Source organism: Furipterus horrens, unplaced genomic scaffold (assembly GCF_987537825.1).
Source record: "Furipterus horrens unplaced genomic scaffold, mFurHor1.1.pri manual_scaffold_5, whole genome shotgun sequence".
NCBI classification, from domain to species: Eukaryota; Metazoa; Chordata; class Mammalia; order Chiroptera; family Furipteridae; genus Furipterus; species Furipterus horrens.
Window position 1 is genome coordinate 47853164 of NW_028327175.1, and position 26709 is coordinate 47879872.

A 26709-nucleotide genomic window follows, 5' to 3' on the forward strand; every position below is an offset into this window, starting at 1 on the left:
TTCTGGTCTGGAAGGCTGTGAGGAAGGTTGAGTGTCTCTACTGGGGTTGAGGGTCTTTGGGAAAGCACCTGATGACAGTAAACCTCAGGAACTTGAGGTGACCCCAAGGCCATTCTCTTGGTGGGTTAAATTGCATACAAGGGAGCAATATCTGGCCATGGGGCTAATATTGTGGACCTCTCCAGGGTTGTATTTCCATCCGCTGTGCTTGGAATGAGGATGTGATGTCCCTTCCTTGAGGCACAAGGCCTGGAAATCAGAGCTCCCAGGACATTGTCATTGCATGCATTTCCCAGTCCCTCAGAATGGCATTTCTTTGTCATAAATGACAAAACTCTAAGGGTCATTTTGGGCCTGAAGAAGCAGCTGTTTCCCTTGTCAAGTGTTAAATGATTTGCTCTGAATCAGAGGCTGCAAGGGAAAAAAAAAGAAGCTAGAAAAAAAGGAACAGGTAGAAAGGTCAACAGTTAGCAGAGACATATGAGCATGATCTTTGGTGTCAGCAACAAAGAGCACTTGGGCTGACCTCTGTTGTCATAACACTGGAGCTATTACAGCCCTCTTGCCCCAGGAAAAACTCTTTCACCTAAGAATTAATTCCATTAACATGTTGGTATCATATCGTTAAAAATCTTCCACTAATGGACAAAGCTTTTGTTGAGCATGAGCAAGGTCTCGCTGAGACCATGTGCAAAGAACAAAATGAAATATCGATCTGGAAGAGAAGAGGGCATGAAGTTGTACTGAGCACTGGTTAAAAGGGGAAAAACTTATGTTCAGGACAGTTTCTTTGAAAGCCCATTGAATGAGTTGTTAATATACAGAATAAGTATCCTTATTTTACTGCAAGTCTTCTACCAACCTTTATGCACTTGTGTTGGAACTAACTGCAGTTTACAAGTTGTTTTGTTAAATTTCGAAAGTGTTTCATTTCTTACTGTGGTTCTGTACTCAAGAGAGATTTTCTTGTGTCCTCATCTGCTCCAGACACAAGAACTTAGAATCGGAGAGAACCTTAACCCTGGAATGAGCTTTAGAGGCTATTAGTCTAACTTTCTACCTAACATAAAAATTCTCAATATTTACTTTTGCTTGTTTTTCAGTTTCCTAAGACTATATGTGTTCACAAAATGAACTTAATTGATTTATTGTTTTCACCTGCGGATATCAGCTTATATAAGAGTTTATATATTAATATAAATCTGCAAACCTATATAGTTCATCTGAAATTATTATTTGTTAGTAAAATAGCAAAGGAAAGTTAATGCATGCCCCTATGTGCTATAAGATAATAAATATGGATATATACAATGTGTATTTATAGAGTAGTGAGCTGCCTTTACATTTATGCTATAAGCTTAATTTGTATATGATCAAAATTTGACTATCCTATTGGCTGTTATAGGATGTATTTGTATAAAAATCTTTGATAAAATTTTGATTGACCTACATTATCATAATGTTAATACTATATTATGGCCTATCTACAAAAGAAAATTCCAAAGGACCTTTGTTTAAAACACATACCCATGCATGCACGCACACATTTTATGCCATCAGCTTTTTTAAAACACTCAGACTCATCATTTTTTTCAGTAGAGTTTGGGAAACACCCTGGTTGAATGAGTTTTACATGCTTGTACAAAGAATTCTTTCTGGAAACGTTCTCTCATTTGCTCTTTGCATTATTAGAGCACTAATAGATCATATTCCAGATAAAAATAAGCCTGAAAAAATAAGCCTATGAATTTCTGAGCTTCAGAAGCCACCAGGAAATTTGTTTCTTTGAAAGCATGATTAAGGTCACAAGTCAAATTCAGGAACCAGACATATACTGTGACTTCCTTCTGCTGTAGATCACTACTCACTCTGTGCATCCCAAATGGTAGGGCCTGAGCCTGGAAGCAAAAATAGAGAAGCTAGCAGGACAGAGCAGCTGGTTGCTTGGGCTTGCTCTCAGAGACAGATGACCACTGCAGTTAGTTGGAATTTACCCTCAGACCTTCTCCCTAGGATGAATATTCCAGTTGAATTGGCTCTCATGTCTTGAGGGCGTGATTATGTGCTGCAGGCAGATCTCTGCCATGATTGCTTTGTGTATCAATGTTGGCAATAGTGCTTACACGATTTTAGCTCAAGATGCAACTGGCCTCTGCCCCAAGAATCCAAAATTAGTATGTGACTGGAGTTACAGGTTTAAAAACTAAAGGTCTGTGAAACTTTTCTTTCCCACTCAGAGAGACACCACAGTAGTCTCTGCCACTTTCTGGTTGCTATCTCTAAATGAGTACTGTAGTGTCAATGTTTAGATTGATTACAGTCAGAATTACCAACATCAGCTTAGTTCTGAAAATTGTGTCAATGTAAAGAGTGTCACAATTATTATTCCAGTTTCCTTATCCTCTCCCTTTTCCCATCAGACCTTTTATTTCAGAAAAATCAAAAACTTTTGAAAGTTCCCCCCACCTTTGAATAAAAAGTAATACAAGGTGACACAAAACTCAAAAATTAAACAAATAATGCCAGAAGTGAAAGCCCTATTGGTTCCCACTCCCTACCCTGAGTAACCATTTCACACATTGGGGTGTATTTTCCTCCCACTTGTTTCCTAGATGTAATGATATGTTTAATGTGTATATAAAATGCAATCACTACTATTTATACTGTTTTTGAAAGGAGCTTTTTTTCACTGAGCTCTGTAACTTGGAGAGTTTCCATATCAGTTCAGAAAGATCTACCTTAGTCATTGCCGATAGTTATGTGGTGTTCTACTGCATGGCTGGACCATAGTTTATACAACTGCATTATTTCCCTCACCCACTTTTTTTTTTTTTTTTTTTTTTTTAACAAATGAGAAGAAGGTGAAAATCTCTGCTGATATCAGCCATGGGGACTGTCCAGCTGCATCTGGTTAAGTCTTAAGGAGTCACATGATTCTAGAGACATGACAACCTGAGTTCCCTGTCAAGAGTTAATGAAAGTATTTATATTTTAAATCAGAACATGTTAAGGGGACAAAATTTTCTTTCTGCGAGGATAAAATCAGAAATTCATCTGATCATGGTTCCCTTCCTAAGCTTGCTGGCCACTTGGGAAGATGGATTTTGAGCTACTTTTCCAAAGAGAATTTTAGTTAGCTAGATGCCTTGTGAGTGAAGACCACCAACAAATAAATTTACTTCTAAACTATTGAAAACTGATCTCACATATAATATCTATTTTTATTAATATTAGTTAACATTATATTCATGTTTTAGAACACTGGATCTGTGACTCGCACCTCAAATCTGTCTTCTTGCCAGACTGTCACTGATGGTATCATGGAACTGGCAACTACATATATACATATCAGTAAAGTGGATGCTAATTCACCAGCGCATCAGGGACAGAGCCCTGGAGGCCAGCACTCTCCTGTGTGCATCACATGCTTCTTCCCTGGCCCCTTGAAAGGGTGCAGATAGACAACTGGGGAGGCAGCTGGGTTCTGCAGTCACAGCGCACACCACCTTGCGGTTGTAAATGGCCTTGATCATTATGCAAGACACATAACACTCTTACTACGCCACCCTGATTAGCGCTCTGCAGTAACTGCTTTCCAGGACACCCTCACTGAGGTCCTTCTTTGCATGGAGTTTACATTATGTTTAGATAAATCCCACCGTATGACATTTTAATGGGTACTTGTAACAAAGTCCAAGGACAATTAGAACCCCCATCCATGCAATAATTAATTTTTTAAGACAAAAAAGGCATGGCGCTAACATAAAAGGCTCATTTAAGAGAATCTACGTTACTAAGGGCAGATGAGTGTTCTAATGCCACAACCTGCTTTCCCACTTACAAGTGGCTTGGATGCACATTCCAGTTCTTTACTCCATGTTGACGTCTCCCCACTTCCTACTGTTTGTGGTTTAGGTTTTGTATCACTCTCAAATCCAGATTTAAGCCATCTTGATATGGAGCTGGGGAGGGTCCCAAGAATTCACAGCTACAGTGGTCAGTGTTTCACCCCTTCATTCTGTTATTCATTTTTAATTCAGATAATGGTATTTTCATTTTACAAAACATATGCTAGGTCATTTCTCAAGACCCTCACTGTGTCTATCCTTCATTCAGGTCACAGGATATCATCCATCAGTTTCTGACACACAAACATACACACCGTGGCACGACCTAAAAGGGGAGTGGGATAGGACTCCCTCCAACCTCCCTAGGGCTCCCCCCTCCCCAAATCACCTGGTTACAATACAATTGGAAAGAGTTGGGGATCTGGCGTGGCACAGTCAGTCCTGGCTGGCCTCATCTACTTCTTAAGTACTGATCTGAATTATATCTATAACTTCGATGCTAGAAATGTAAAAGAGTTAAACAAAAACAATAACCAAACAAAAATAATGACAAAAAACAATTCATAGACACAGACAACAGCATAGTGATTATAGGAGGGGAAGGTATAAGGGAAATAAATGGTGATGGAAAGAGACTTGACTTTGGGTAGAGAACACACAGTACAATACACAGGTATATATTATGGAATTGTACACTTGAAATCTAAATAATTTTATTAACCCATGCCACCCCAATACGGTCAATAAAAATTAAAAAAAAAAGAAATTTAGGAATTGTTCTCTTTGCTCATGGACCCAAATCAGAAAAGAAATTTGGCTAGGGCTCTTGAGAGAGATACCATCACCTCTTCTGCACTCCCAGCACACTCACTTCATAACCTGTTCTAGCATGGGTAGTCTGTTTACCATGTCTATTAACAAATGGGCCTCTTCCACTGGTCTCTAACTCCTAGTGGGCAGAGGTAAGTCTTATTAGCCTCCACATCACAGCATTATGACTGGCATATATAGGCACTCAATGGAAGTTTGAATGAGTGAACAAAAGTAAATCAAGACATCACTGGGCATTAGGGAAGTACAAATTAAAACTGTGATGTTTGGCCACCTATTAGAATGGCCAAAATTTTTAAAAATGGAACTGACCAAAAAGAGTGGTGGGAAGGATGTGAAGCAGCTAGAACTCGCATATACTACTGGTGGAAATGAAGACTTGTTTGGCAGTTCTTTATAAAGCTAAACATATACTTGTCATATGACTTGACCCACTCCTAGGTACTTATCCAAGGGAATGGGAAAACTTTGGGACACAAAATACCTGCATGAAATGTGTATAACGACTTTATTTATACTCACCTAAAACTGAAAACAACCCAAATGTCCTTCGACTGGTGAGTAGGTAAGCAAACTGTGGTATATCCACACAATGGAATACTACTCAGCAGTGAAAAGGAACAAACTATTGATATGTGCCACAGTCTGCATGAGTGCATTATGCTAAAAGCCAGATAGTATGACTTCATTTATATGGCATTCTGAAAAAGGCAAAACTATAGCGACAGAACACAGACCGGTGGGTGCCAGGCCTTAGGAATGAGGATGGGTTGACTCCAAAGGGGCGGTGGGAAGGACTTTTTTATGGTGATAGAACTGGTTCGTGCCCCAATTATGATAGTGGTTACATGATCTGTGCATTTATTAAACTCATAACCAACTATATCACTAAAAAGTAATAAATTTTACTGTATATAAGTTACTAATGCAATGTGAAAATAAACCAAAGATGTTTTGCTGTTTAGTGTTAATTCAGAAAAAAACAAGTCAAAAGAAAACCTGAGTACCTACTGAGTAACCCTCAGTTATTTTGCATGTGTTCATGTACACACATACACACAGTGGGCATATGCTGGTGAGTAACGAAAGCCGAGCTCCTGCTCTCATGGTGGGGAGGGGGGCAGATAGTAAATGTGTAAATAATTCAATGACTATGACAGCTTTATAGAGTGGTAAGACCTTGGGAGACAATGAAACAGGCCTTGGCGATAGAGAGTGGAATTGAGTATTTGGGCCTCTCGAGGAAATAAACTGAGACCTGGAAGGTATGAAAAAGGCATCCATGTATGCAAGTATTCAGGCAGGGCAGTTCAGGCAGGGAAAACATCAAATGCAGAGACCCCAAGGGGATTGCATAGAGGAGGAGATACACTGAAAAACCTCCCCACTTCAAAAATCATGGAAAGGTGGAGTAAAATGCAATAAACATCCTTTGAAATACATGGCTAGGCTTCCAAGGAGCTATGGCCAAGACCCTAAGCTGGACTTAAGCTTTGTATGTTCAAAGAGCTGACAGCAGGTCGATGGAACCGACCCAGGCTGAGGGGACCAGTAGGAGATGAGCTCAGTTGTATAGGTAGGGGTCAGCTTCTGTCAGCCCTAGAGGCCACGGTAAGACACTTGGATTGATTCCAAACCTATTAGAAGCTGTTGGAGGCTCTTAAGCAGCAGAGTAAAGTGTTCTTGTTGACATTTTAAAAGGATTCAAGTCAGCTGCTTTCAGGAGAGTGGACTGTGGAGGACCAGGAGAGGAGGGAAAAGGAGAGTTAGGCTCCTACTGAAGGTCGGAGAGCGAATGTTGCCAGCTGAAAGCTCTGCTGTGCTGCGGAAATTGGGAGAAGTGGGTGACTTTAAGATATAACTTGGAAATGGAACTTGTTGAGAGAATGGATATTGAGGGTAGGGAGGAGGGGAAAAGGAGGAATCAAGGATGAAGTCTTGGTTTGGGGCATGAATGTCTGAGTGTCTGGCAGCCTATTATTTGCTGAAATAGGGAAGGTTGAGGGAGAAACCAGAATTTTTTTTTGGTAGCAGGGACAAGAAATCAAAAGTTCCATTTTGGACACAGTGACTAAGATGCCCATTAGGCATCTTTGTGAAGGTATAAACAGAATGTGAGAGCTCTGGGACGAAAACAGGTTGTATTTCAGAGACAGTGGCATATAGATTCATGTCTTGGAAATACATGAATCCACCTAGAGAGAACCTGTAGGTAGAGAAGAGGGCTGATGACCAAGATTTTGGGTGTAGCAACTTTTAGGGGCCAGTCAGAGGAAGAACCGACTAAGAAAACTAAAGAAAGCCAGTGAGGTGGGAAAGAAACTAGCACATATAGTGTTGAGATGTCAAGGGGAAAAAAATTGTTCAAAGAGAAGGAAGTGGTCAATTCTATGGAATGACTTAGAGAGTTTGAGTAAGATGAAGACAGACAAGTGACCACTAAATTTGGCCAGGTGACCTTGATGAGCACAGTTCCTGTGGAATTATTGGACAAAAGCCTGTTTGGGGTGAAAAATTTGGGTGGGAAAGTGGAGACAGTTGCTATAGGTCATTCTTTTGAGAAGTTGTGCTGATGGAGTGAACAATCCAGTAAGGTAAGAGACTGTGATGATGAGAGCTGGACAGGAGGGGTAATCACAGGAGTTCTGTCTTTGAGAGAATGAGATGGCTGGGCTCCAGAAGCCATGTGGACGGGTTGACTTTAGATAGAAGCATGGACAGTTCATGTGTTGTAACCAAAGGGAAGGCAGAGAGATACGAGCAGATCCGGTTAGGTGAGGAGATTCAGGAGTGAAAAGTAGTTCCCTCTGTTTATTTCCTCAAATGTACCGGTGAGGTCAAGTGCAAGGAGTGGAGTGGGCTGCTAGAGATTTGAAGAGAGACTGGAAAAGGGTACAATAGTTTTGGAGACTCAGGAAAAGGCACATTGCAAATAAATGGAGAGGAAAATGGGTGGATGATACACCCTTGACATAGAGCAAGACCACCCACCACACTGCATGTCTATGTGCACACATACATGTGCCCACTCACAGACCCCAAGCAAGGGACCAGAAGACAGACTTCATAGCTAATGAAGCAGAGAAAGATCTGAACAGCAGTGAATGGGCTAAACTTCAGCTGGTGGACAGAAGACCCTCCACCTGAAGAAACTACATTCTAAACTGAGGGGAGTTGGACTCTGGACCAGCTAGTTCTCTTCTAGGTTTAGACTCTATTTGTGGTCAGTTTCCTCTGTAGACTGAAAACTGCTAAACTGAAATCATACTGCCATCTGTCTCTCCACCCACAGATGTGATGTTTGGGAGCAGTAAGAGCAGAGGGCAATATTTCTAAGACTGTCAAGAAGGAGCCTGAAGGCCTTGGTGAGGCATCTGGAGAAGTCAAAGCAAAAGCAAAGGCGCTGAGGATTTATAGAGAAAATAAAATTCTCCAACTTAATTTACTGAATTGGCCAAAAAGTCTGTTTAGTTTTTTTCCATAAAACAAAAGACACACTTTTTATTTTCACCAATAACTTTATTGATTTGGATGTTTTGAGTATGTTACCTGTCTCCCACATGGTTTAATGTTGATTGTTTTCTATTAATGTCTCAATTTGATCACTATCAACTTCAGTTGGTCTGCCCAACTGTGGAGCATCATCCAGTGAGAAATCTCCAGCAAGAAACTTCACAAACCACTTTTGACACATTCAGTCAGTCACAGCACCTTCTCCATACACTGCACAGATCTTTTTGTGTGTGTGTTTCAGTTGTATTTTTATCTTCTTTAAAATAAAAAAGCATAATATGCTGAAAATGTTGCATATTTTCCTCATCTTCAATATTAAAATGGCTATGCAAAAATTCACCAATTTTGATAAGTTTTTTTTAAGTGCATGCTGATATGACAGCTGTCACAATACAATATGACAAAATTGTTTAAAATAAAGTTTGAGACCACTAAGCACTACTAGCACCATCTTACAGAAAAAAAAAAAAAACGAACTTTTTGGCCAACTCAATACATCAATCAGGTTAGCAAACAGGTCTGTATCTACAAAAAGAAGTGTGTTGCTTTCTTATTGCTGCTGTATCAAATCACTACAAACTAATTGATTGGTTTTAAACAATACAAATTTATTACCTTACAGTTCTGGAGGTCAGAAGTCTAAATGGGTTGACAGAGTTTCTGAAGACTTCAAGGGGAGAATATGTGTCCCTGGCTTTTCTAGCTTCTACAAGCCACCTCCATTGCTTGGCTTGTGGCCCCTCCCCCATCTTCAAAGTCAGTGCTATAGCATTCTCAAATCTGTCCCAGCCTGACTTCGGCTTCCCTCATTATATCTCCTGCTCTCACTATGACCCTCCTGCCTTTCTCTTTCCCTCCTAAGGACCCTGGAATTTATGTTGGGCCCAGCCATATAATATAAGATAATCACTTTGTCTCAAGAGCCTAAACTTAATCACACCTGCAAAGTCCCTTTGCTGTGTAAGGTAACAGTCACAGGTTTAGAGCATTACGGTAAGGACATCTTTGGCTGGGGAGGGAGTGTTATTCTGTCTAACACAAGGAGTTTCCTGCTCTGTCCACCAGTGGAACTTTCTCCTTAGTTAAATAACCTCATTAAAAAACAAAACAAAACAAAACCTCCTGTTTTTGTTTATAAAACTGCATCTTCAGAACTAATTTATTTTTACAGAGGCACCAGAGACCTTTTCCTCTCCTGTCTTTGCTCTTTCCCCATGTACTGAGCTGTACCCTTCAATTAAAACCCTGCATTTGGCTAAATCAGCCATCTAAAGCATTTATTTTTCACCTAATGTGTAAAATAATAGGATCTAGAGCTTTTTACAAAGAAATTATTTATATGAACTTCTCAGATCAAATGTGAACAAGATATTTTTCTCCATTTCATCATGGAATTTCTGCATTTTAGATATTTGAGATTTGAACTTCTGCTACATAAAACATTGAGAGTAGACATCCCTTCCTAAAGTTTGCGAAGTAGTTAATTTAGCAATTCACATCACCTGTATTAAACTCCCAGAAAATGTTGACTCATCTACCTCTGCTATAGCATGTTTACACCATTTGTCAACAAATTCTGTGCTTACGAGTGAGTGAGCACAGCCATGAGGCCAAGTGTGCTATAAGAGTTTGCCTCAAAACCTGGTGGGGAAGATTCTGGTAGGTAACTTCAGCTTTATGGCCTTGTGGAAGTTACATCACCTCCAGAATCTCACTTGGCTCCTGTGTGAACAGCGACAAATTATACTGCCTCCCTGAGGAAGGGGTGTAAACTATCTGACTTTTGTTCACAAAAAGCGTTATAATAAATACCAAGCATTGCCCAAAATTAAAATTTTGCCTCTTATAATTGATCTGTGACTCTATACATTTCCTCCCTGTTTTCAATTAGAGTTGATATGCCTCATTATTTCTCATTTAGAATCATGTTTGAGTTTTGCTTTCAACCATTTTATATTCACTTAAATATAAGACTGTCTTTCTTAAAATTCCTGAAAATATTTGTTTGTATCTCATTATGCTTGTTCGTATTTTAACAAAAATACTATTTATAAAGTTAAGATTCTCTTGATCTATTGGATGACATGTGCATGTGGAGAAATACCACATTGCCAATACCTACTCATTGCACTGGTCGGGGTACTGGCCGGCAAAGAGATGATGCTCTCATAATGGGCCATTAAAGAGTTATGTGGGAAGGGTTAAGAGGGACCAAAAAGGAACATTAAAGCCCCTGAGAGCTGGTAGCAGAAGGGCATCCTGTACGCACCTATGTCTCAAATGGCAAGAGAAAGGAGGGGCTCCCAGACAACAGCTGTGGCTATAGAAGGTTCCAGTGGATGAGCACACCCAGGATCAGACCTCCACCCAGCCAGGGGGAAGTGAAACGGAAAGCAAAGGAAATAAATACGCTGAACCCTGCCCCCCCTCCCTGTTCTCCTGCCAGTGCTTCCTTTCTTCAAACCCAAGTGGAAGCTGGTGGGCATGGGAGCTGGTTGATGCAGTCAGTCCACAAAGGTCTACTTCCTGGCACACAACACCGTGGAGAGTGGGGAGTGATCCGCAGGAGCAAACAGAAGGTACCCAGTGGAGTGGCCTATTGAAAAAATTATTACCCCAAATTAACTTATCTTAGCCTTCAAAATTTTGTTGTATGTAAACATACATGCACCCCATACTTAGGCCCTGACCCCTTTGGTTCCAAGCATCTTTCTTCTCAGCACTGCTATTTGTGGTCTTGTTGCCGTTGGTGGTGCTGTCGGTGACATTGAGCTGGTCAGCCCAGATCAATGCATTCTTCTGCAGGTAGAAAGAGTTAACTAATAAGTTCGAGGTGTAGACCCCACAGTGGCTATGGAGTCCCCGCTTTCCCAGCAGGCGGTCTGAGAGGCGCTCTCCCTCACTCCTCCTGTCTTCCTTTTCCAGGATGGAGCTTCAGCATGGGGTCGGCCTACCAGTTTCACAGTTGGCGTGTGTTCGTGATTGTCTGCGCCCTCCCTTGTGTCTGCTCAGTGGTGGCCCTCACATTCATGCCTGAAAGCCCACGGTTCTTGTTGGAGGTAACACTTATTATTACCAATACTCAAGGAAGCCACATACGTTGGCAAGAGTTGCTTGTTAATTCTAGGAACATCAGTTTGCCTCTTTGGGAGGCATATTTCTCTTTCTGACTGTGCAACTATGGAGGGTTTAGGGTCATGGGGACATGCTTTCAACAACCAGCATGTGAACAAGCTGTCTTGTGGCCAGAAAGCACTCATGTTCCTCCTCAAGCAAGAAAATTTTTTCTCAATTAAGAGAACATGGCTTATTGTTTTATAAGTGAAACTTTACCATCCAAAGGTGCTATTTGTAACATAAGCACATCCATTGAACTGCTAAGGTACTCAAGGATATCCAAGTAGTCTGTATGTTTCGGTGGGACACACCGAAATACATTTGCACAATTACCCTCAATTGCATCTGGCAATTCAAGATGGTTATTGGAAAATCAGAGAAGGTAAGTGTTTCACCTCCTAGCACTTCACTGTCTACTCACATTTGTTAGGTTGGAAAACATGATGAAGCTTGGATGATTCTGAAGTTAATTCATGACACCAACATGAGAGCACGGGGCCAACCAGAGAAGGTCTTCACGGTGAGTACTACTGCTCGGTGCACCATTTGTGCCAGGGGTAGAAACTTCTTCTGAAAAGGCCAGATTGTAAATTCTTCTCTCAGTACCAGCTACACATGTCTTTCCATTCCTTAAACTTGCCATTTTATTAAACCTAAGCTGGCCACACTGCTGTTGTAGTTGATGTTCCCTGTGCATGGATGTTCTTCCATTCTATTGTTACAAAGTTTATTCTCAGTGGGAAAACCAGTGTAAAATAATGAAAATTGGGTGTGTGGAATTTTTAGAAGGAACATGGTTTTTAAATCTTTTGATATATGCAGCATATAGTTAGATGAAAAATGTTTTGTCTTAAGTGGGTTTAAGGGGACATACAGGAACACATAAATGGGACGAAAGTGTATCATAAATAATACCATATATAGTTCTTAAAATGTGACATAGCAACTGATTAAACAGTCCCCTGACATCTAATTTATTTATTTTATTTTTATCTAGGCAATACATCTTTCATAATGTGAAGATAGACTTCAGTCTGGCCTCTATCCAAATGATCACTGAATCTTCATTAGCAAAAACTTTTATGGAGTGTAATAGAGAAATTAAAATCAGTGATCGAGGACCTGGAAGCCTCTGGAGTAGACCGTTCTTTTGAATAAACTCACATTAGGGAAAGACTGTCTTTAAATTAAAGGATCATGAGGTTGGAGGAATCTTGAGACATTATCTAGATGTTCAATATCACTCACCCCTTGTTAGCCAAATGAAGGTAAACCCTTCACCAGAGACTTCTGAGAAGGTGTGTCTGTAGGGCCTCGTGGCCCTGCTTACCGGCATTTCTTTCAGAAGGTTAGAGTCACCAAGTCCCCTTACGCTCACCCATGTTAACGTTATTATATAAGGTAGGAATAATCCAAAAGAATGGATAATCTCAAAATCATTTATATGTGACTTCCAAAGCCATTACATGATTCTACCATGACACATTTGTCTTTTTACTTGTTATATCTACAATACAGAGAATTTGCAAACATTCCTTCAAGATCTCCTTTTTAAGTTCTTTTTCCACGGCTTTATTTTCAGTTAATTTCTTTTTAAACTCTACACACTCTCCTTAGCTGATCTCATCTGCCTGTGCATCTCTATAGCCTAATGGACAGATCTCCTGAGCATCAGACATGCATGGTGAAGGGCTTTGTGGCCATTACTCTATGTACTCTGGGCCCTTTAAATTCTGAATTTCTAAATCTGAACTTACCACCTCAAAAGTTTCCAAGCCTCTTGCTTGTCCTAAATTCTATCAGCAGGAACCACTGGTACCACCCACACTGGAGCCATGAAAACTATCTATTTCCCTCTTTCCTTTATCTTCATTATGTCAAAAGCTGTCACTCTGTCCTATTATTTTCTATCCTAAATATCATTGTTCCTTACTTTTGTTCACCCCTCATTGCTCACTGCCCTTTGCTCTTGGACTGTTTTTCAGGGATGCCAAACTCTTTGTGGTTGCCTAATAACACTATTTTCCCCTCAACCTCTTGGAGTAGCCTCCGAATAATTTACACAAATGGTAAATGATATACTTCTCCATAAACTCCAGCTGAAATTCTGCAGTCCATGAAGTTTTCTGTCTTCTCTTTCACTCCCAGGTCAACTTGGGTATTCTATGAAACATGTCTCTCCCACCTGATATAGACTTCCGTCAGGGTGCTTTTTACTTTGTATGGTAGTTGCTCGGAGGGTATAATGTTTGATGTTTGCATCTCCACAGGCCAGCATCAGGCCTGGCACCCCCATGGGTGCCAATAAATTAATGAACAAACAAACTGATGAGTGGAGAAGCCTCCCAAAAGTAATATATTGAGTGATAAGAACACCCCTATAATTAAAAATATCTAGAGTATCACAAAGTAATATCTATCAATACATGGATTATCTTGAGCTGACTATTTAGAATCTCTTGTTTAACTCAGATGCTATTTTTGTTAAATACAGACATCTTTGTTTTCATAGTCAGGGAAAGGCTATTGCCTACCTGGTATCGTCGTCGTCGGCAGCCGTCCGTCTCGAGAGACGATGGTGTAGCTTCTTAAGAGTCTATCTGCACCGCCGAGAATGGTTGTGCAGTCCGACTCGGTATAATTTGAAAGATACCCAGTATCCTCAAATCGCCTCCCTCAAAAGCCAACCCTGGTACCTAGATTCTCACAATAGAAGTGCTACTTGGGATGTTGGCAGAATCTCCTGAAAAATATCTGTTCAAAAGTTATCCCTGGCAGGGGTAATATGTGTGCACATGCCTCTCTCAGATTTATTAAAATCAAATAAATGTTGACTAACATTCTCTCTCTCTCTCTCTCTCTCTCTCTCTCTTCTGCTCAGGCTTCATTCTCAGTTTTGAAAGCATTGCTTCTCTTGACTCTTGGTTCTTTTCCTTAGCAGAAAGAAGTTAACTTAAGTAACAGATACAGTTTTTCATGCCAAACCTCTATCATTCATTCCCCTTCTATGGCTGAAGAATCAGTGTTGATGCTTGCCATCGAAGCTCATCCACTTAACCTTACACCATAGTCACCAGTCATTGTGGGTTAGTTAAGCTGTGGGAGAAGGAAGAGAGGCTCATAGTGATGCTCCAAGAATAAAAATTTGATGGGAAAGCTTTAAGAATTATAGTTAGGGGCCAAATTAATTAAGTAAGTAGGTTTCAAAGGAAAGTATGTACAATCACTTTAGTCCAAGCAAAATAATTCTTAACCCTTTGAGTGCCACGTGTAATTTGAAATTTGGATAAAATGAGAAAAAGTTATATCTATATATAACCTGATGTACAAAAAAAGAGAACAAAACAAAATGCTAATTATTCCATTGTTATTTACATTTATAGTCATCAAAAGAAGAGTCGCTGGGAGCGACGCTTTCACTTTTGGGAAAATTTGTCAGCATCACTTATGACAACATTGGCACTCAAAGGGTTAATCCAGAAACTAACCTATCTGGATGTTTTATATGCTAATATGTGCCTTTGTGGTAATGATTCAGAAAGGGCATTTTGGTTTCATGCTATTCTATTACTACTTGCTCTTCCCCCATTTCTCTATGGTATTCCCTCCCATTCCTTCTTTATTCCATTATTTTAGTGCCATTTTGGTCTGTATACTTAGGCCAGCAGTCTCATATATATATATGAGAGAGAGAGAGAGAGAGAGAGAGAGAGAGAGAGAGAGAGATTATCAAATACCTGCTTTTTTGTTGGAGTCAGCTCTCTCTCCTCTAGAAACAAATGGTAAACCTAAACTAAGCAACTTCAAAGAAGAGAACTCAGCACCTTGCACTGTGTTGCTCTTCACAGGTAAACAGAATCAAAATACCAAAACAAATCGATGAGCTGATTGAAATTGAGAGTGACACAGGAACATGGTACAGGAGGTGTTTCGTTCGGATCCACACAGAACTGTATGGAGTAAGTAACAAGCCTGCCCTGAATTGTTGGCCAACTTGTTGCATTTGAGGTTGATCAGAAGCAGGGTTGACTAGACCAATTCCTTCTGCCCAGGACACCTGACTCTTAGAGTAGGGTCAGGTAACTGGATCCCTTTGGGGTCATCGGGATAGCTAAGACATATGTTTTGGGGAAGGCAAGGTGTTTTGCAAGGAGTCTCGTCAGTGATGCGTGCACTGAAGGTTTGTGTTACTTTGCCTGTTGGCCTCCAGGAAGCCGATAAATGAAAATTCCAGTATTTGGTTTCCTATAGCCTTTAGCTTTTACATTTTAAGTTCACATGAATCCAGTGCAAAGAAAACTCGACTTTTTAATATTTGTTGGAGGGAGTTGGAAGTAGGATTGTCTAGATAATTGCATAAGTAAACTAACTCTAATATTTCACAGATTTGGTTGACTTTTATGAGATGTTTCAACTACCCTGTCAAGGAAAATACAATAAAGCTCACAATTGTTTGGTTCACCCTGTCCTTCGGGTAAGTGATATTTAAATTCTTGATGAGTGAAATCTGTAAATTTCCACACTGTAAATTTCTAGTTATGATGCTTTCTTATACTGTTTGATGCTGTTAACTTTTAGGAAAGAATTTTTTCCAGCTTAGATTTGCTAACAATTATAGTTTTATAACCCAGTCATTTCACTTATCTTGTCATAAAGCTGAGGTGGCAAAACCACTAGTATTTGGAAAGTCCAGTAAGACTGTAGATGATTCGTCCCCCATGACTTCACCGTCTCCTCATGTGCTTGGCTCCAGCTACACCAGCTTCTTTGCTCTTCCTTGAACGTGCAAGAATTATATGCTACACTTTCAGGTCAATAAGACCTTTGTGACTGGTGGAGCCCCACATTTATGCTGCAAGTTCTGTGCCTTAACATCCCTAAATTAAAACAGGCGAGTAATCAGATAGGACCGATTTTTCCCAGTGCTGTGACTTGTAATAAAGGGACAAACAACGAAAGTGGTGGTCAGGAGACCAAGCATCTTGTTCTGCATGTGACCTGGGGACATTACTGAGTCGCAGTTCCTCATTTCTAAGTTGAGAGGGTTGATTTAGAATATATAAAGTAACTCCCACCCAAGTTCTAGAAAACCTATTAATCTATGAAGGAAGAGAAGGATGAAATGAAGTGCCTGCTGTGCGCTAAACACTAGGCTAAGTGTTAAGCAAGACAAAAGTTCTACTCTCAAGATGTGAAGAGTTACATGATAATTATCTGTTTTGTTTGTTTTGTTTAATGATGTATTATTGCCCACATTTTAAACTTATGATTTCTTTACTGATATCCCTGAAACCTCAGATAGTGTATAGTATTTAGTGGCTATTCAGTCAATGTTTGCTGAATGAATGAAAACTAAGCTGAAATTCCTCCATGTTGTTGATTATGGACATTCCAGAGTAGTGTGCTTCTTCATGGTTGCTATTTTTAAAGTTTTTTGTCCTACGTATATGGCTAGAGAGCAATGTTATACATGTTGCATCTCTGAGTCATTTCTCATTCAGTGGCCACCACTCATACCTTCACAGTAATTTAATTCATGATTTATGGACTCCTGAGCCAGAAATATTTCCAGAATCCTGATGACAATGATGACTAAACTACACATACTCTCTATCTGTTAGTTACTTTGCATCTCATTTAACCTGAGCAACCACCGGGGAAGGTGGATACTGTCGTCAGTCTGGTATTAGAGGTTTGGTAAGTGAGGCTTAGCTCACTGGCTGGAGGCATGGCCAGGATTCAAACCTAGCGTGTCTACCTGCAGCAGGATAACCTAGAGCAATGGTTCTCAAACTTGAGTGCACATCAGAATAATCACCTAGAGGACTCACTCCCAGAGTTTCTGACTCATCAGGTCTGGATGGAGCCTGAGAGTTCGCATTTCTAACAACTTCCCAGGTAATGCTGATGCTTCTGGTCCAGGAACCCCATTTTGGGAACCACTATTTTAGAGCATTGTTGTCCAATAGAAACATAATGTGAGGCACACCTGTCATTTTAAATGTTCTGGCAGTCACACTAAAAAAAAAAAAGATAAATAAAAAAGGGCAAAGGAAACAGGTGCAATTAACTTTAATCATATTTTTTTACTTGACTCATTATGTCTAAAATATTATCATTTCAACATACAGTCAATATAACAATGATTAATGACTCGTTTTACTTTGTTGTTGTTGTTAGCCTTTGCGATGCTTTATTTTTACAGCACATCTCAGTTTGGGCTAGCCACATGTCAACCGCTGCTCAGCAGCCACCTGTGGGGAGTGGCTGCTGTGCTGACGAGCACAGCAGCATGACTCAGCTGTTCGCTGTTACAATGACACATGAGGGGCCAAGAGGCAAAAAGTGGAAATGACCTGGATTTTCAGATAATCATCCAAATGACTCTTTCCCCAGCCTTGAATTACTTTGAGAAATGGGGCTCTGCCCCCAGGCTAGCAGTTGAAAAGTAAGACAGGGACCAGGAAAGACTCTCCACTCATGACAGAGGTCCTTCTTTAATGGCCCTCATGGTTTTGAACACCAGGAGTTTGTAACACCAGACTGGGAGATGGGGCTCCTTGGTGAAGCCTGGGGTGATGAGAAAACATCAGGATCTGGGTGCCCAGTATGGATATAGGGTGGGTTTCTTATGCATGCCTCCTCCCAAAATAAGGCTTCAGGAATTGTATTCCTGGGGTTCCCTAGGTAACCCCAGGCCCTATGTCTAGCTTGAGTTTTGCAGACTTAATTGTGGTAGGGAGAGAGCCATGCAGATTAATGCTTGATGATTCATAATGTTTCAGGGAGCCAGTCATCATCAGGGTAAATAGTTCTCCTGGGACCATTACCTCTCTGAACATGCCAGGGAGGTGTGCACTGCCTCTGGTGTGGGGACGTCTTTCCCAACTCACGTTTCTTTGTCTTTGCAGGTACTACGGATTATCTGTTTGGTTCCCTGATGTCATTAAACACTTGCAGTCAGATGAATATGCATTACTAATCAGAGATGTGCCAAGAGAGAAATATGCAAATTTCAGTATTAACTTTACAATGGAAAATCAGATTCACACTGGAATGGAATACTACAATGGCAGGTCGAGAAATTTTGAAATAACTTAATTTGCTGCCTGTTCACAGAAACGTATTTCTTACTAGCTTTCACTGTACTGAAACATACATAGTTTTTCATTTTGTTTTTTTAGTTTGTACATTTAGTCATTTTGTTGCTGAATGTGAATACTTCCAAGTGGGTGTTCAAGAAAAGGGATCAGTTACTTCACTTAAAACTACTTCTGAAAGTTATATGAAACAAAAATTTAGAGAGACCCTGGTGAGAAATGAAAATAAGTTACAGAAGAAAAGAATGAAGAGTATGAGAAAATAACATGGATTATTAGGTTATTTAGTTCAGTGAAGAAACCTGATTGTAATTTTTTTGCCTGTCTTCTATTCCTAAGAAAGGGAACTACTTTTCAGAATTCCTTTTTTCTCCTTGATGCTGGTTAAGTTGTATCAGAGTTTCAATTAGAGAACAGGAATGATTCCCAAAATTAAGGGCTTTGAAAATAAAGAATAAGTTAGAAAAGGACATTTTTGAGTATAAATAATCTGGAATGCCTCTTGATGAAGACAGAGAAGTAGCTCAGGAAGGTGATTCTGGTTCATTCTTTCAAAAAGGCAAAGGGATGGGCAAGGTCATTATTTATATCCATTATTTATTGTCTGAGCAAATAATCGCTGGTATGAGATCCATAGAAAATTGTTCCAATTTTAAAAGTGATAAAAGTAAAAATATAAAATAATTGAAATTTCCCAGGGCAAAAACCAGTTTGGAAACATGGAAAAGAATTCTGTGGGGTATTTTCTATAATGAAAAGGAGAATTTCCAGCTGGGGCATAATTGTTTGAATTGACAATTCAGTGAGGGGCCTAATCCTAATCCCAGCCACAAAGTATCACCTGCACTCTCCCACATAAAATCCTGACTCAGATCTGCACTTGGTTTTCCATAGAATCCCTAGAGTCAAGTGCTCTGTAACTCTAGGCTGAAATTTTACTTCATCAATTTTTTAAAAAGATTGTTACTTTATTAGAAATTTCTAACATATGTTTACATCTCTGACAGTCATATTTTTAGTAATATTTGTTAAAATTCCAAGATGGATATTGAATCATGACTAAGGAATATTTTAAATTAGCAATGTAGTAATTAATAGCTTTAATAGTATTTAAATCCTTATAAAACAGACATTTATTTTAGAAGGTGATAGAACTTTTATTAAAAAATAGCTTTGCTGTTCAACATATAAAATGGCAACTCTGCATGTACTGATATGGCATAAGTTCCAAGATAGAGCGCCAAAGTCAAAGCAGGTTGTAGAATGATGTGTGTCCTTTGCTAGCTCTCTCTGTCCAGGATGCTCACAGAGAGCACACGGAAAACTGACAACAGTGGTTCTCTCTGGGCAAAAGAATTGGGTGGTTTTAAGATAGGTCAGAAAAAAAACTTACTTTTTCCTTTTTTAACATTTTAATTTTGTACCACGTGTACTCTGTGTATATGTTATCCATTAAAAAAATGGTTTTCCCTTTCTAAATTCAGTTCCATTTCAGAAACATTAATAATCTTTAAATGTACCGTTACTTGCCCTCCTTTAGTGGGTAAATGTACAGTTTAGATGGTTTTTCTTTGGACCCCTAGAGCAAAGTGTTGACATGGGATTATTTTTAAAGCTGGGTTGGTCTATTTGGCCGTAGTGCACAGTCAATCCTTAGAGTGCGAACAATTTTGAAAGTACTACTCAATAATTAGTGAATTGCTTTTAAGTCAGTCATCTCACTTGCCAAGGAAGATCAGTCCCTTTCTGCCCCTAATAAGAATGGCATTTGATATCAAAACTTCTTCCTCGGCTGAACAAGCAATTTCCTCCCAGTGACTAAGTATAAACTCATAGTCTCTTAATAAATTACCGAGACACATTGTTGAATATCTATCCAGGTATCCTGGCAGTTATTATCAACTGGGCAGATCTGAATCATAGAGTCTTCTGAGATATTAGGATCATTATGCCTTAACATTTTCAGCACATAGAGTTCCTTCTTGCAGCACCTAAAACTGTATATGAACGGGTTTCATCATTCTACACATTTCCAAAAGTGAGCAGAGCTCTCATCATCCCATCTGGTTCAAGGAATACTTGTTGGCTCTGAAGAGAGGTATTCTTGGAATGAGTGAGACCTATGAGTTTCTTGACCCCTGCATCAATCATTCCTTATGTAAATGAAGAATTCTCATGTTTTCCTTTCAGGGTAGTCCTACAGTAGAATGAAGAAACCTTGGGTGTTCAGTTTAGGGAACAGACTTCCATTAAAAGTGTGTATGGGAACACATCCTAGAGTTAGAGCCATTAACCCCAAATAGAGAATTTTCAAATGAAGGCTTATGGGAAGGAGCAAGAAGATTAAAAAATAAAGAATTAATAGCCACAAGTAATCTCCAAATTTTCTACTTGTAGTTGCAAACCCCAAAAACTTTTTACCAACATTGCAAAAATCTAAGTGATGAAGTTATCCTGAATGCCGTCTGTTCTGGTGGAGAAAAAACTTGGCAAGCAACAGATAGCCAAAGGACAGGCTACATGAGGAAAAGGGGGGAAAGCTAAGAGCTTAGAAAACCCAGAAACCAATGTCCTTTATAATTGAGAGTCCATAGAGAGGCATCCCATCTCTAAACCTGTTTGACTTAGCTTTTAACCCAAATTCAATGATATGAATTTTTTTGTGTGTGTATGTTGAACAGATTCCTAGGGGTCAAGTTCAAATCTGTAACTTTTAAGGATTCAGTTTTTAAGTCCTGCACCTTTGAGGATGTGACTTCAGTCAACACCTACTTCAAGAACTGCACATTTATTGATACTGTTTTTGACCACACAGGTATGTGTGCTACTTACCCCTGCTAAGGCCTCTTCAGAGGGCCTGGTGCTTTGCAGAAATGATACTCATGTGACAGTGTGGACAAGGGCTTATGGGGGAAATGGAGATTAAAGTATAAATTAATGGATTCCCTAAATCAGGTTGGATCGAAGTTGAGTGTGTATTATTTGTTTTTGTCATATTCAATGCAAATAGGACTTGCTGAAGTTCAAAGTTGAAAAATAAATTGTTTGGTAAATAGCTTTTAAAGCAAAGAATTAACATGTAGTTTATTTGTTTTGATAATCCTGGTTTCTAAATCTGGTGTTTGCTTAAGTCATCATACCTGAACTACAGTCAGCAGAGATGGTGGACATATGGCTGATTAATGCGTATTTTGAAACAAATTGTTTCTGTAATTGTTGTATGAATGCTATTAGTACTATAATGATAACCCTTATATAACATGATAATTAGAACAAACTAACATCATAAAGGCATAAACAAGTACTAAAATTAGAAGTGGTCAGTCAAAAGAAATCAAAAGATATCTGGATTCTTTAATTTAATTTATTCATTTTTTCAACAAAGCTATTCCTTCATTCGGCTATAGCCATGCCTCAGTGTCTGGGGGATTGGTTCTAGGACCCCTATGGATGCCAGTATCCATGAATGCTCAAGCCCTTTATATAAAATAGCGTAGTATTTTTATAACTTACATACATCCTCCCATATACTGTAATCATCTTTAGATCACTTTTAATATATAATACAACGTAAATTCTATATAAATAGTTGTTATACTATATTGTTAGGGAATAGCAACATATGTGTACATATGTAGTACAGATTCATCCACCATGGGCCTAACTATAGAGTACACATAAGCAACCACATAACTTTTCTTTTTTCAATCCACAGATGTGGAATCCCCACACACAAAGGGCCAACCATATTTTGTAATGTAACATCCTAAACCTTGCACTTTGGTCCAGCAAAGACACTAAAAGTCAAACCAGGCCTTGAAGCCCTCCAGAAATTTACAATATCATGATTCTTTTCTGAATTTGATTGGCTTTCTTCTACACGTGTACAACTATTATGAGTTTGATGAATGATCTTTCTTTATGTTCACAGATTTTGAGCAATACAAATTCATTGACAGTGAATTTCAAAACTGCTCTTTTTTTCACAATAAAACGGGATGCCAGATTACCTTTGATGATGACTATAGTGCCTACTGGATTTATTTTGTCAACTTCCTGGGAACATTGGCTGTGTTACCAGGGAACATCGTATCCGCTCTCCTGATGGACAGAATTGGGCGCTTAACGATGCTAGGTATGTGCTTGGTTCCCTGTCAGATAAACGAGCTGCCCCTGCAACTGAGAAGGAGCCCATCTCCCACTGTACCTCCTGCCCCCTTAGGGACTTGCGTCCCACAGAGATGAGAGAAATCCCTTAAGATCTTTCATTAAGACTAATTTTAGTGAAAATTGTGTCTAATTACATTTCATTTGAGCAGCTTCCATGAGTTCACAGACTGGAAAACTAATTATGGGTGACTAATGTATATTTTTCCACTTAAGCAGCTGAGTAATTAATGATGTGTATTTCATGCTTGCTGTGTTCAGAAGGCAGTTAGAGAGGCAAACCCTTCATCCAGGAGAGCACACCTGTACCTGAGCTTTGTCAAGCCCAGAGTGCAGCTTCACCTTGGGATTTGTGGTGCTGTGAAGCCCTGAAGACCCAAGGGTCTTTGCTCTATCAAGGTGACAGGAAATAGCCCAGCCTTTTGTCTGCTTTGTTGGCAGGTGGCTCCATGGTGCTTTCGGGGATCAGCTGTTTCTTTCTTTGGTTCGGCACCAGTGAGTCCATGATGATAGGTATGCTGTGTCTATACAATGGGTTGACCATCTCGGCCTGGAACTCTCTTGATGTGGTCACTGTGGAAATGTACCCCACAGACCGGAGGTATGTTGAAATGGACCTCTAGGAAGAGGCACTCTGAGCCCCTCAGGACCACTGAAAAGTCAGAGAAAATAAACCAGATTGTCATGTTTCCAAGAAAGTAAAAACCCAAAAATATCTGGCATGTGAAATTACAGGTTTCACTTGTATATTCTGAAGGGAAAATGTTGGGGGATATAGTTACTAGCAGCATTTAATAGGACAATTATTACTGGTGATGTGGGCTCTCAGTTCTTGGTTTCGTGCAGGAAAGATTGCACAACACAAGTCCAGGTGATTTTGAGAATACATTTATTAAAGCTGGGGACAGTGAAACAAAGAAAGGGCTTAACCTAGAAGAGGCAAGCTCACAGAAACAGCAGCGAGCCTAGGTGGAGCTGCCTTGGCCCTTTGGAAACATGAGGAAGAGTTGAGCCTGGGCATAAGTGCACTGGTCCTTTAGAAAGGAAGTTACAGAAGCAGAAAAAGTGAGCCAGCCATGCTGTGTGGACTCAGGAAACAAGTCACTGAGGCAGAAGAAGGGCCCTTGGAGAAAGAAAGCAAAGATACCTCCCTTAGGAAGGAAGTGGGGGAGGCACAGATGTGCTCCAGAGAGAGGGAGAGAGACTGTGTCATGCTAGGTCCTTTGTCTTAAGGGTTTTCATCTGTTTTCTAAAGGCAGGAATTTTAGGGGAGGTCTCAGGGAAGGATTTCAATACAATATTCATGAGCCTTCCAGGTGCCTCTTTTAAGGGCTGTGGTCTCCACTGATTGGTTGACACAGGGGCAGGGGGTCATTAGTCAAAGCAGTGGGTCCTGGTGTCAGCCATGGCATCGCTTCATCTGGTTTTGCTGCTTTTCTGGGCCTGGAGCCGAAACACAGCTGAGGCCTAGATGTTATCCCTGGTTTGACCAAACTCTGTCTCTGGGGTCAACAGACCCAAGGCTTTGTTCCTAAGATGATTTGATGCTGATCAGAACCTCATTGTCCTGAGGACTTAATGCTTTAAGGGAGCGGATGTGCAAGGGAGAAGGAGGCAGGTGAGTCAGGGTGCTGGATGAGGCCAGTTTGAATCAGCTATCTGTCTCAGTTTCCCCATTCTACTTGCCAAAGAATTTTCCTGGCTTCTTACTATCCTGTCTCACAATGAAACCAGTGCAGGAATACAATTGTGTCCATTACTTAGTTTGCTGACTAACAGTGTGAAAAGCTGTAACAAGGTGGTGAGGAATAGAATCTTAATAGTCTGTCTTGGCCCACATTTTGAGACACTAATCAGTCCTGAGAGGTCCTTACCTTACGTTTGCAAGTGTCTGCATTAGCTCTGCATTAAGCAAGCACAAAGAGGTCTCTAGAACACATCTCTTGACCTTCCTGGTCTATTGGAGAAAAAGCCCAACATGTTTCCAGTTACCAAAAAAGGTTGCTATTAGAAGAAAAGGATGTATCTTGCCCCAAAATGGAGACACAGAGACTTTGCCCCTCATGTCAGAGAAAGGACCAGAAGGGATTTGGGGTACAGCTTCAGCAGCTGAATAATTAAAATAATAGAAGTCCTGTTTTGCCATTTGACTTGAGTGAAGACAAATGGCCTTGCCTTCTTTTATTTTGTGTGTGCTTTGTCACCATGGACACCCTCTCTGCTGGAGGATAGAGTCAGTATTGTCTGGACTTGGAAGTGGAGGAGGGTTTTCTCGGGCTATGCAGAGACATTTGGGATATCAATTTTCAGCTGTTGTCAGAAAGGATGACCGTCAACTAAGATAAAAACAGAAATTGCTGTTTATGTTAGTTCAGGTCTTCCAAGAAACAGAGGTCAAGATGGGATTAAACATGCACAGATTTGATTAGGGGAAGTGCCTGTGTGAGAGAGCATGGGGGGAGGGGAAGTCTGAGACAGCCGCAATGCAGGCATGGGCAGCTGGGTGGAGACACCCCAGACCAGCAATCTAAGGAAGGTTTGACAAGGCTGCTGCAGGGGAAGAGGGGTGGCCATGTCAGCTTCAGAGGAGTTCTGCTTGTTCCGGGAACCTGCCTGTCATAGTATTCCTGTCACATTCAGTTATTGGAACAGCAAAACGAGGTGATGAATGTCAGAGCGCAGCAGCCTGGGCAGTGACTGGGAGGCCTGGGAGGTGCATTCCGGCTGGCTGACACTCTCTCGCACTTAAGCAGACGCTGTCAGATAGTATGTGGGTCCTCCCTGCCTTCAGTGAATTAGAGGTAACTTGTTCTCGAGCAGCATGGCTAAGGTCCAGGCGAATGAGCTAGTGCCACCTGCTCTGTTTCAGGCTAAAACCTTCTCTTCCGACTCTGCTGTTGAGAAAAACCCCAGTGGTTTTGTGTGCAAATCCCCTGTAGTCTCTGTTTGGAGACAGAATAGAAGATGTCTGGTTAGTGACTGTCATTTTTCATAACAGAACTTCAGCACTGCCAACTCCTTGCCCAGTTTCTAGAATCTGTCCTTATTGATCAGAATAGGACCCTCTGATCCCAGGCCCCAAGCTAAAAAGTAGCCTCTTGAGCCATGTCACAGTCAACTCCTATCAAGATCCTGGTGGGAATGATTACATTTGGGGAACATAGTTTAAGGCATGGTCTAAGTACTACAAAAGTTATCACATTTGAAAACCACATTTGTCGACCATGTTACAGATTTCACCTTTAATGTTATACCTTTGACTTTTACTAGGGGTCACATTTGCATTTTCTGTGAAAACACCAGTGAGGACAGGACATTGCCCATGACAATAACCTTGTGCTTTTTGCACAGTCCACCCCTCCCCATTCCCCATCCTGTTATGTAGGGGCTTCTAGGACCCCCTCAGAGAAGCTGCTCTGCCTCTTCACTATGTATTGTTAACCTAAAAACAAAAAACCCAAGTGAGAGGCAACAAGCATTTATTTGAGATAAAAAATAATAGCTATTTGGGAAGCACTGACTCAGGCAGAAACCCAAATCGTGTTCCAATTAGGAGACAAAGATAAGGGGCGCTCATGAGAAAGGGAAGGGGACAGTTACATCAACAGACAGAAGGTGTTTCTATTGGTGCCGATAAGCTAACATAGGCAAGCTAATTCTAAACAATGTTTTTTATTTCAGTCCAGTGGTCATTAGTCTGGCAGTCACAATATTTGCTTCCTTGTTATCTTCGCAAACATTTCTTTGGGACAGTGTTGCTTTAGGTCCAGTGCAATGGTTACTTTGCCCAGTTTCAGCCTTCCAAAGGTTAGAGGCAGAACACCTGCAAGGCAGTTCCTCTGGGTGGCAGCAACGACTCCATTTTAAAGTGGAGATATATATATATGTATATGTAATTCTTTTCATATTTCCTTCTCTGCTGTTCAGTTGGGAGATGGAGAGCCTATGTCTCCGCCAAATCCACGTGATCCAGATAATTGCTTTGTTCCTCCTCATCCCTATTTTCCCCCTTTACTCCAATTTTATTAATTTTGTGTCTTTTACAAGCCACCCCAAGTTATTTCAAAAAGAGGCCGGTAGATTTGAAATTAAAGTTATATATACTTATTGAGCATCACTTTTCTGTGCCTAAA

The 26709-nt window shown here is 40.3% G+C and overlaps 1 protein-coding gene across 1 annotated transcript in view; it reads left to right on the forward strand.

The window, feature by feature from the left end:
- The window catches only part of SV2C (synaptic vesicle glycoprotein 2C), a 142930-nt gene that overhangs the window by 107383 nt on the left and 8838 nt on the right, over nt 1-26709 (forward strand). Inside the window, exons 4-11 of the mRNA XM_090278963.1 lie at nt 11118-11251; nt 11740-11829; nt 15158-15268; nt 15695-15783; nt 18221-18385; nt 21091-21224; nt 22341-22544; nt 23018-23177. Of these exons, the coding sequence (XP_090135089.1) occupies nt 11118-11251; nt 11740-11829; nt 15158-15268; nt 15695-15783; nt 18221-18385; nt 21091-21224; nt 22341-22544; nt 23018-23177 (1087 nt within the window). The remainder of the gene's footprint in view (nt 1-11117; nt 11252-11739; nt 11830-15157; nt 15269-15694; nt 15784-18220; nt 18386-21090; nt 21225-22340; nt 22545-23017; nt 23178-26709) is intronic.